The following is an 11,426-nucleotide window of genomic DNA, read 5'->3' on the forward strand; positions in this document are numbered from 1 at the left end:
GTTTTTTTTCTAATTTTTTTTTAAAAGAGAAACTTTAATGCTCTTGGGGGAAGAAATGTTAGGAGACAACACTTGAGTGTTTCTGGGAAGAGGGTGAATCAGGACACTCCACAGACTTTGAACACCGGGAGCACCTCAGATCCCACTGACAAATCACGGAGATGATAAATCCAAGGACGAATGTATCAGGTGCACGCCGACTCTCAGAAAGCTTCTGGAAAACATTCTGGTTCCGCTGCCCAGTTTGCTGGTCGATACGAATCATCTGACACCTATGATAAGGCCCCAGACTCTAGAAATGCAAGGAGCCAACTGAAATCGCATCCCATTTTTCTCCTTCAGAAGCCCTGGATGCCTTGGTAATGATGTTGGTAAGGAAGCGGTGACGAGATCTTCCACGGAGAATGACGCCTCCTTTCCGTGTCCGTCACCGTCACTGGCCTTTAGCTGCTGCTGAAGTTCCGGAACACATGAAGTGTTCACCAGCAGATACTGAGCCTCATCAGGGACAGTGCGACAGCAGCCCCGGGGGGGTGGGGGGAGTGGGGGTGGGAGCTGACCTGTCCCAAGTGTCTTCCTTGCATTTCGCTGGAAGAGTGGACTTTGCTTGAATAAATGGCATAGGTGGCCAAAAAACTTTGACAGCCATCTTGAAACATTGAAACATTTTCTCCACAATCCTAAGTATTTACCCTTTCTGCACACACTCTGCTTTGGCAAATCTTCCTCAAGAGGCGCCTGTATAGGCGCCATCCCTTCTGCTTTGATGCAAAATATTTTTTAAAACAATTATTTTATGTATATTAGTACACACCAGAAGACGGCATCAGATCCCATTACAGATGGTTGTGAGGCACCATGTGGTTGCTGGGAATGAACTCAGGACCTCTGGAAGAGCAGTCGGTGCTCTTAACTGCTGAGACATCTCTCCAGCCCCACAAAATAAAATTTAAAAAAATGTTTTAAAAACATGTTTTGGCTCTGGAGAGATGGCTCAGCAGTTAAGAGCACTGACTGCTCTTCGGAAGGTCCTGAGTTCAAATCCCAGCAACAACAGGGTGGCTCACAAGCATCAGTAATGAGATCTGACGCCCTCTTCTGGTGTGTCTGAAGACAGCTACAGTGTACTTACATATAATAAATAAATAAATCTTTAAAAAAAAAAAAAGTGTTTTAAGGGTCTGGCATGGAAGACGCCCTTGATTCCTACTCTCCGGAGGCAGAGGGATGTGGATCACCACTGAGTCCAAGGCCAGCCTGGCCTACACAGTGATTCCCTTCCTACATTTTGCTTTTCAGAGCCTTCTGAAGGACTGAGGACGGTGCTTCATGCCTTTAATCCCACAACTCGAAAAGCAGATCTGTGAGTTAGAGGCTAGCCTGGTCTAAATAACCCGTGCCCAGACAGGCGGGAACTAGACTTTGTCTCCAAAACAAATCAAGAGCCGACTGTGCAAGCCAGTAGGCAGCACTCCATGGCCTCTGCTTCTGGCTTTGAGTTCCTGCTCTGACTTCATTCTGTAGAGTGCTACAAGCTGTGAGATAAAATGAACCCTTTCCTTCCTAAGTTGCTTTTGGTCATGGTGTTTATGATAGCAAAAGAAACCTGACTAAGACAGCAGGCACACTAAACCAGCTGCGACAGTGTCTGCCTGGCACCCTAGCACTGGGGAGGAGGAGGGCAGGGTCAGTAGCTTGAAGTCATCCTCAGTTATGTAGCAAGTTTGAGGCCAGCCGAAGCTACACGAGACTCTGCTCTGCAGAAAAGGAGCAGCGCTATTTATTTATCTAAGAGGTTTTCAGTGTGCAGTACAAGTGGCCTTTGGAGCAGTCCCTCCCTCAACTATACAGCCTTCTAACCATCTTTGCATACAGTTTGCCACGAGTCAACCTACTAGGTTCCAAGGAGAAATCCTAGGCTGGGCGTGGTGGCACACACCTGTAATCCTAGCACTTGGGAGGCAGAGGCAGGCGGATTTCTGGGTTTGGGGCCAGCCTGGTCTACAGAGTGAGTTCCAGGATAGCCAGGGCTACACAGAGAAACCCTGTGGGGGGGGGGGTGCAAAAACAAAAACCAAGGAGAAATCCTATTAGTATTTAAATTTTGTACCTTTAAAACCCACCTGAACGTTTTTCTTTTTATTTCATTGCAAACATTGCAAGCCAACCTAACCCAGGCTAGCCTCAACCTTGAGAAGGCACTCCTGCCTCGGCCAGGTGTGTTTTCCCCCACTCCCCACCCCCACCCCTCTTTCCTTGGTTCCCCAACCTCCTCCTCCTCTGACGGTTCGACTCTGCCCTCTAGTGACCACTGCAAGAAGTTTTTCTCACAAGAAAACAAACCTTTAAAGTCAGTTTGTTCTCCAGCACAGAAGGCACTGAAGGCCTAGAACTAACTCTGCAGTCTGTTTTGGAGTTGTTACTTGAGTCACGGCCCCACTCTATTTCCTCATTCCCAGCTGAGTTCAGACTCTCCGATTTTCTGCCTCTGTCTTCCTAGCACTGAAACTGACCATTTTGTTTATTGCATCCTTAGAGAGAACAGCAGTGAAAAACGCATGTAAGTTAGTTACCGGCCTCCTTTTACAGCCACACCATCATCCTTAGACGTTCCCTGACCTCACCCAATTCCATTACATATTTATTAAGGTCCACAGAAGGGTCCAAGAGAAGCCACGCAAGGATGAGGGAAGGCCTGCTGGGGGCAGGGAAGCCTCTGGGGACTGAATCCTGAACGGCCTCACGAGAGCTCTTCAAGGTCTAAGTACGTCTAGAAACCATGTAGTCACTCTGATGTCCACCTAGATACTGTGAGTCTGCAGGAATCCCGCTACGACTCAGTGTGTGAGAACACGCCACGGCACACGTGAGGAGCTCAGGGTACAACCTTCTAGAGTCGGTTCTCTCCTTCCCCCATGGGTTCTGGGGTTGAACTCAAGCCAACAGGCTTGTGGAGAGCACCTTTACCGGCTGAATCATCTTGCCAGCCCAGGATACAAGTTCTGAGTGTTGGGAATATAGGTCATCACCAGCGTGTACGACTCCCTGCTTCCCGTCCCCGCCGGCATCCCAGACACACACACGGAACTGGGGATGGAGGTTCCTAGCGGCAGGGAATCTGATATAATCTTTGTTTACTCGACACGAGCTTAGCACTGGAGATAGTTTCAGATGGCAAGAATAGAGCTTGCGACGTGTTTTTGGCGCTAAGGAGGTATTGGAACTAGGTAAAATATTAAGGTTGAGATAGAATGTCAAGGCCTAGGTAGCCGACCTGGCCAGCCTGCCATTATAAGGAAATGTTCTCACATGTTTCTGCTGTTACTTGGAAACATTCTATTACCAAGATTGATTACATATTCTGTTATGCTCTGTGCCCTTGGAAACCAATCATGATAGAAGTTAGTAGAACTATTTTATATTGTTACCCACAATAAGCTTGGACCTGAACCAACCACCCAACAGCACTTCCTGAACCATATAGAAGTTGTTATGGTATTTGCCTTTTTGGGTTTTTTTTTTTTTTTTTTTTTTTTTTTTTTTTTTTTGGTTTGTTTTTTGAGACAGGGTTTCTCTGTGTAGCCCTGTCCATCCTGGAACTCACTCTATAGACCATGCTGGCCTCGAACTCAGAAATCCACCTGCCTTTGCCTCCCAAGTGCTGGGATTAAAGGTGTGAGCCACTACTGCCCTGCTGGTATTTGCCTTTATAAGTTGTGCCTGGGATGGACCCCAACATAAGAGAGACAATTGAGGCCTAGGGAGATGGTTGGGAGGTTAAGAGCACTGGCTGCTCTTCCAGAGGTCCTGAGTTCAAATCCCAGCAACTACATGGTGGCTCACAACCATCTGTAATGGGATCTGATGTGTCTGAAGACAGCAACAGTGTATTTATATAAATAAAATAGATGAGAGAGAGAGAGAGAGAGACTACTGCACTAATATAAACTATTTGGAATAAGACTTCCATTTTGAGTACTGGCTGAGTAAAGTTTAAGTTCCCAAGACCTCCCTGGAAACCGACATCCTACTTGTCAGAAAAAGACATGTATGTGTATGGGTAGCTGACATCCTGGTTGGCACATTAAGACATGAATGTTAGACAAGGCAAGTCCCCTGCCACAGCTGAATGCCCCAACCAATGGGAGCGGGACAAGTGTTCCCTAAGAAACAACCCTATCCCAAATCCTGACCGCTGAGGTAACTTGGCTCAGATGTTTGTGGATTTGGGGCTTACAAACACTGCAGGAAGTCATGCAGTGGTGGCGCACGCCTGTAATCCCAGCACGTGGGAGGCAGAGGCAGGCAGATTTCTGAGTTCCAGGCCAGCCTGGTCTACAGAGTGTAAAAACACAAACAAAAAAACACCCTGCAGGATCTTAAGTCGGGGTCACAGTTCAGGTCCAGAATCTGTTGCCCTGGTCCTGAAACGTATGCTCAATAAACTGTCCCTGTCTGACTGAGATTGGTGTTCGTGTGGTTTGTGAGGTGATTCCTGGACCCCAACAGGAGGCTTGTTGCCAAACCTGAAGGCCTGGGCTCAGTCCCAGGACATAGTGGAAAGAGAGACCGTCTGCAAAGGGACGCCCTTGCCTGCGCGCTTGGTTGTAAGATAAAACCTAGGGTGGCCTCTTGTTCATAGAAAGGATGTCCTAGCCCAGGAGAAAGGGGTTTGGTCTGAGTCTGTTTCTTCTTCAACAAACCAGAGTCTTGGTATCCTCCAAACAATATGGGGCAAGGGCGTTCTTGGTATACATTTCAGCCGAGCCTGTTGGCACACAACTGTAGTCTCGTTATTTGCGAATTTCTTGCATTCAGGAGTTTAGGGGCAAGCCTGGGGAACAAAGCAAGACCTCCCCCCAGGGGTTTAGTTTTGGAGATAGAGTCTCATGTAGCACAGGCTAGCCTGGAATCCAAGAGGTCGCTGAATTTTTTGTTGTTGTTGTTGTTTGTTTTTCTGAGACAGTGTTCCTCTGTATAGCCCTGGCTGTCCTGGAATTCCCTCTGCAGACCAGGCTGTCCTCGAACTCAGAAATCCGCCTGCCTCTGCTTCTGCCTCCCAAGTGCTGGGATTAAAGGCGTGTGCCACCACCGCCCGGCTGAAAATGGCTTTTAACTCATGATTTCCCACCTTCCTCCTCTAGCACTGGGATTACTGGCGGCTGAAAACTTATTCTCCAGGAAGAGGGAGAGAACGAATCAGTTTTGGGTGTGGTAGTTTCACGTTCGTATTCCCAGCACTTAGGAGAGTGAGGTGGGAAGAGGACAGCCTCGAATTCAATGCACCACCCCGGGAACAATGCTCATGAGCCTGTAATTTCAGCCTTTTGGAGTTGAGACAGGAGGATTGCTGGAGTTACTAGCTATCCTAGCTGTAGAGTGAGACACTGACGTCTAGCCTCATCACCCAAAAGGGGAAAAAAGCTCTTTTCTGGACCCCCTTTCCAGGTTGGATCTCCGCGCTTTGAGGTGCGCGAGACCCGCGTGTCCACCTTTGTCCTCACGGGGGCGCTGTGCTCACCGCCGTCTGGCCGCTCTAGGCTGCGGCCGCGGCACCGGAAGCCTCTTCTACCCAGGCTTCCGGTCTTTACCCGGGCTGGGAGCTGCGTGGAGTAAGACTTCGAGATGCCGACTGGCGACTTTGAGTGAGTGTGGGGAGGCGGTGGGGTCGCCCGAGAGGCCGTGTGCGGGCAGCTCTGGGGTGTAGGGTGGCCTGGGCGGCGCGGGGGCCGGGACCCGCTCACCGATCTCTGTCCCCGCAGCTCGAAGCCCAGCTGGGCCGACCAAGTGGAAGAGGAGGGAGAGGACGGTGAGTGTGCGCGGCCCCGCCCGCTGCCAGACCCCGCTGCCCACGCTCGGGTGGGGCCGCGCGTGGCCAGCCCCACCCTCGCCTTGCGCTGTGCCCCGGTGCAACCCGCAAAGACCCCACACACAAACGCACACACACGCACGCACACTGGCTTGAAAGTTCCAGCCCCGAGTCTCACTTTACCTTCCTCCCCGAACTCCATCTGGCAGACAAGTGTGTCACCAGCGAGCTCCTGAAAGGAATCCCTCTGCCCACCGGTGACACCAGTCCAGAGCCCGAGTTACTGCCCGGAGGTGAGCACCGTCCGCCCCTGCCTTCTTCTCCCTTCCGACTCCCAAGCCTACTTGCCAGCCAGTGCCCATTACCCGGGAGTCAGTGTCTGTCATCTTCCTCCAGACCCACTGCCACCTCCCAAGGAAGTCATCAATGGGAATATAAAGACGGTGACTGAGTACAAGATAGAGGAAGATGGGAAGAAATTCAAGGTGAGGTTGAAGTGGGCGCGTACGGTCAGTGCCACTGTGTTCAGGGGCGCGGTGCTGGAGGGGTGTCTGTTGCTCTGGACCGCCGAGGCAGGGCCTGAGACTGGAAGCACTCCTCTCTCCTTTCCATCTTCAGATTGTCAGAACCTTCAGGATTGAGACCCGGAAGGCGTCAAAGGCTGTGGCAAGGAGGAAGGTGAGATTCTACCTCATTTCGGGAGGGTGGGGTGGGGTGGTCTCCAGGACTGACCCAGGGGAGTTTGGAAACCCCGTTTTGGTTGATGTGGAATGTAAAGGTTTAGTTCAGGCCTAGAAAGTGTCTAGGAGTAGATGAAGTTAGGTTTTTTGAAGCTTTTTATTTATTCATTTATTTCTATCGTCCTCTTGTGTGCGGGTGTGCACAGTATCATTCCCCCGGCACACAGCACATTACCCTTTAGGTTTGAGATGGTCCCTTGCTATTAGGAACTAGATTAGGCTTGCTGGGCACTGACCCCCAGGGATCCTGCTGTCTCCACTCCCAATCTGGCCACACTGGGAATGCAAGTCCATGCCTCTGCAGTGTCCATTGTGGGTGCTTGGGATCTGACTCTGACGGGCACTCCTGTGACAGATACTGAGACATATCCAGCCCTCTTGGGTTTTATTGTTTGTAGTTTGTTTTTTCCAGACACAGGGTTTCTCTGTGTAGCCCTGGCTGTCTGAACTCTCTGTAGACCAGGCTGGCCTCGAACTCAGAGCTCTACACACCTCTACCTCCTGAGCGTTAGGATACAGGCATTGCCACCACTTCTGGCTTGTTACTTTTGAGAAGCTCTAGCTCTGGTCTTCATTCTAAAGGCTCCTGCCTCAGCCTGCCGAGTCCTGACCTAGAGTCTTTCTCCTTTGACCTGTCTACATGAAGAAGCAAGCAGCCTCTTCTTACCAAGGGGCGAGGGCTTGAGGGCTTGTGGAGGAAGGAGTGCGTGCGTGCGTGCGTGCGTGCGTGCGTGCGAGCGGGTCCCATGCCAGCCATTTAGCCAGACATGGCTTCTCAATCTCCAGGCCAGCTTGGCAAGGGGGAGCTCTGTGGGCCCCATTTTACAGGAGGGAAATGAGGTTCGGGCTTAACTAGCTCAGGGTTTGGAAGCTCTGGGCGATTCCTCCTTCATTCCTGGTGGGAGCCATGGACCCGCCCAGAAACTGCCAGTGGCAATGGGGAGCCCATACTCAACTTTTTATGAGTGTTTGGGGTCAAGCTTGGGTTGTGAAGTGTACAAAGTGTACTGCACTTTTTCACACTGAGCTGCCTCACCAGTGCCTTCTTCTCTTCTTCTTTCCTTCCTTCCTTCCTTCCTTCCTTCCTTCCTTCCTTCCTTCCTTCCTTCCTTCCTTCCTTCCTTCCTTCCTTCCTTCCTTATTTATATAGACAGGGCCTCATATAGCTCAGGCTGGTTTTGAGCTTGTGTGTCTGAGGATGACCTGCAGCTCAGGATCCTCCTGTTTGCACCTGGCAAGTGTTGGGGTGACAGTCATGTACCCCCATGTCTAGCTTAGCAATGGGGATTGTCACCATTATCACAGGGAAGGCCTTTAGGGAGACTCGATGGTAGGATTCATGGCCCTGGAATGGCTGTCTGTCTGGGGTACCTGCTTCAGGATCCTTCCTGTCTTTTCCTCACTTCTCCCCATTGTTTTCTGGGAGCCTAGAATTGGAAGAAGTTTGGCAACTCAGAGTTTGACCCACCGGGGCCCAATGTGGCCACTACCACAGTCAGTGACGACGTCTCCATGACATTTATCACTAGCAAAGAGGTGAGCAGGGTGAACCTGGGGCCTGAGAAATGCGGGTGTGTGTGTGTGTGTGTGTGTGTGTGTGTGTGTGTGTGTGTGTGTGTGGCGGGCACAGCAGCCTCGAGCTGTCCGTCTGTCTGTTCGTCCCTGCTCCCCACCAGGACCTGAACTGCCAGGAGGAGGAGGACCCGATGAACAAGCTGAAGGGCCAGAAGATCGTGTCCTGCCGCATCTGCAAGGGCGACCATTGGACCACCCGCTGCCCCTACAAGGACACGCTAGGGCCCATGCAGAAGGAGCTGGCTGAGCAGCTGGGCCTGTCTACTGGGGAGAAGGAGAAGCTGCCAGGAGGTGTGGGGAGGGCCTGGGAGGGGCCTTGGCTCTTCCTTTGTAGTGTGCTGCTTTCTTTCCTCCATCACCTGTGGCCGGCCAGGTCTGAGTGGCTTCGGGCGTGGTCGTTCTGATGTGTGACTGACCTACTCTAACTTGGATGTCTGTGTGTACGTGTATGTACACATGTTCAGGCAACGCCCGTGTGTGTGCTGGCTCAGTAGGCCAAAATCTGATGTGTCCGCTGTGGGACGGGCCTGGGGCTTTGTTTCCCACTGCCTTAGACGAGTAGCCCAGGGATGCCCCTCGCTGTCACACGCCTGCAGTCGGGTGCTGCCAGGCCGGTGTTGTCTGGCTGTGGGCTCTGCTGAGCTGCCCGTGGCCTGCTACACCTGGGTGCTGGGGCTGAATAATACTGAATAATACGTCTACTGCTTTCCAGAGCTGGAGCCCGTGCAGGCTGCCCAGAACAAGACAGGGAAGTATGTGCCCCCCAGTCTCCGGGACGGGGCCAGCCGCCGCGGGGAGTCTATGCAGCCAAACCGCAGAGGTGAGGAGGGTAGGAAGCAGGTGGCTGACTAGACATCTGTAATTACTCCTGCGTGTGGGCGTGGGTCCAGCTGTGGTGTCCTGCTCACTGCCACTTCCCCCTGCCCTGCCCACACAGCTGATGACAATGCCACCATCCGTGTCACTAACCTGTCCGAGGACACTCGTGAGACCGACTTGCAGGAGCTCTTCCGGCCTTTCGGCTCCATCTCCCGAATCTACTTGGCCAAGGACAAGACCACTGGGCAGTCCAAGGTGTGTGAGCTGGGCTGAGGCCTGGGCAGCTGGGGAGTAGGGATCCCGTGACCCACTGACCCACGCTTACGTCTCCCTGTCTGCCCCTGCCCACAGGGCTTCGCTTTTATCAGCTTTCACCGCCGCGAGGATGCTGCGAGAGCCATTGCGGGCGTGTCTGGCTTCGGCTACGACCATCTTATCCTCAATGTCGAGTGGGCCAAGTAAGGACCCCCTACCCCTTGCCACATTCTTTCTCCCTAGCCCGGGCGGGATGCTACTGGTCCTAAGCAGGCAAGACCAGGTTCCCTGGTGTGAGTGCAGTCTCAGGCAACCTCAGGATCACAAGTCCCCGCCTGCATCCTTACCACCTCCCTCCCTCTTTCCAGGCCATCAACGAATTAATAAGACATCTGCTGCCTGCTGCTGTTGTCCAGATCCTCAGGGACAGAAAGCTTCCAGTAAACAGACTCCAAATGCACTGTGTCCTTGTTTTCATGGATCTCCCTATGGTGGGGGGCGGGGCGTGAAGCTGGCCCCTCCCTCAGCCTGAGGTTTTATGCAGGAATTGTCTGGGTGGGAGGCAGCAACCTTGAGGGGTATCTGGAGGGCCCGCAGTACTTGGGAGCTGCTGTCACAGCCCACCTGTGGCAGCGAGGTTTCAGCAGTCAGGTCATCTCAGGTCATCGGTTCAGCTGGGTTTGGTGAGTGGTTGTACCTTCTAGACGCAAGTCTAGGCAGGGGTTCTTGTCCTCAGAGTTTCAGTGACGAGGGTGGCAGCACCGGCTGGGTGCCATGGACATAGAGAGCAAGGGGTCCTTGTATGTGGTCAGGGGCACACGGATGCCTGTGGTCAGGTAGCCAAAGAAGGGCCCAGCTCCAGCTCCTGTTCAGCCTGCACCTTATTGGAGAAGCTGGGCTAGCGAGCTACCCAGTGCAGCTTGGCATCCTCACGGGCACCTGTGTCATGTGGTAGGGCGCACAGGAGCGGGCCCAGAGCCACATTGCTGGCCACCCCCACACCACATGCAGCTTCTGGACTGTGGTCACACCCTTGCTGCACAGCTCCTCCAGCCTCAGACACTGTAGGGCACTAGTGTGAGCAGCAGGGCAGGAAGCCACCCACCCATGCCTGCCAGGGTCAGGCTGTAGGTTCTGAAGGCCTCTGGCTGGCCTCCATTTCTAGGCCTTGACACAGGTGTTGAGTTTGCCGTTGCTGTCTGTCCCAAGTCTCTGTCGGGGCAGTGTCTGGTAGGAGAAAGCAAGCAGGGGGCAGCACTGACAGCCCAGTCATTGTGGTACAGAAGGGGTGCACAGCCACCAGGAGCCTCGGCTGATCGCATTGCAGGTGGAGACAAACGGCTCCAGGCAGCACACCACGCCACGCAGCTCCAGTTTTCCCGTGGGTGGAGCGAGGTAGGCAGCCAGCGGAGACAGCGTTAGTACATAGGACAGGTTGCTGACTGCACAGGAGACCACAGTTGGGTGCCAGGCCCTCTGCTCCTGGGTGGCAAGACGTACAGGACCAAGCTATTGCCCACGTAGCCAAGAGGAGCTCCACAATCAGGGAGACCAGAGGAAGCCCTGCAAACACATGTGCTTAACAGCAGCTCCCAAGTGCTTTAAAGAAAATGAGAGCTGGGCAGTGGTGGCGCACACCTGTAATCCCAGCACTTGGGAGGCAGAGGCAGGTGGATTTCTAAGTTCGAGGCCAGCCTGATCTACAGAGTGAGTTCCAGGACAGCCAGGACTACACAGAGAAACCCTGTCTCGAAAAAAAAAAAAAAACCCAAAAACAAAAGTAGACTGTAGCTGCCTTCAGACACACACTGGAAGAATGTGTCAGTACCCATCACAGATGGTTGTGAGTCACCATGTGGTTTATGTCTGGAAGAGCAGTCAGTGCTCTTCCCCACTGAGCCATCTCCAGCTCACTTTTGTGGGCCACCTGCCTCGGGCCTTCCTCCTGAAATCCCATAGATAACTAGGATAACTAGTTCCTGCGAGTGAGTGCGGAGCATGCAAAGGAAGCCTGAAGGTCTGCTTAGCCTCAGATGGGATGGGCCAGGGCCACGGTGAGTGCTGAGAAAAGCAGGACCCTGGGCTGTGAACACACTCGCCTGCCATCACCTCTCATCACCCCGCCCCCAAGTTGCTAGGTCCCCAAAACCACCACGGGTACTCTGATACCAGTGAGGGGGTATCCACAGTCTTGCATGGGTCTTCCCCCTGCTCCCAGCAAGCAGCCT

General features: G+C 52.9%; 1 protein-coding gene across 1 annotated transcript; it reads left to right on the forward strand.

Annotated features, from left to right (window-relative positions):
* Window positions 1-5,549: 5,549 nt before the first annotated feature.
* Window positions 5,550-9,658, forward strand: Eif3g (eukaryotic translation initiation factor 3 subunit G). Its single transcript, XM_052188968.1, has 11 exons — window positions 5,550-5,645; window positions 5,763-5,809; window positions 6,019-6,102; window positions 6,206-6,294; window positions 6,428-6,487; window positions 7,981-8,085; window positions 8,226-8,415; window positions 8,837-8,944; window positions 9,062-9,198; window positions 9,295-9,401; window positions 9,567-9,658. Exons 1-11 carry the CDS (start codon window positions 5,626-5,628, stop codon window positions 9,580-9,582), a joined length of 963 nt encoding a protein of 320 aa, XP_052044928.1. The 5' UTR covers window positions 5,550-5,625; the 3' UTR covers window positions 9,583-9,658.
* Window positions 9,659-11,426: the final 1,768 nt, after the last annotated feature.

This window comes from Apodemus sylvaticus, chromosome 7 (assembly GCF_947179515.1).
Source record: "Apodemus sylvaticus chromosome 7, mApoSyl1.1, whole genome shotgun sequence".
In the NCBI taxonomy this organism is placed as follows: domain Eukaryota; kingdom Metazoa; phylum Chordata; class Mammalia; order Rodentia; family Muridae; genus Apodemus; species Apodemus sylvaticus.

Excerpts from the sequence above, each read along its gene's own strand:
- Eif3g (XM_052188968.1), top strand. The coding sequence starts at position 5,626 with ATGCCGACTGGCGACTTTGA. Across the intron at positions 5,646-5,762 it reads ATGCCGACTGGCGACTTTGA|CTCGAAGCCCAGCTGGGCCG; the intron begins GTGAGTGTGGGG and ends CTGTCCCCGCAG. Across the intron at positions 6,103-6,205 it reads GCCCGAGTTACTGCCCGGAG|ACCCACTGCCACCTCCCAAG; the intron begins GTGAGCACCGTC and ends ATCTTCCTCCAG.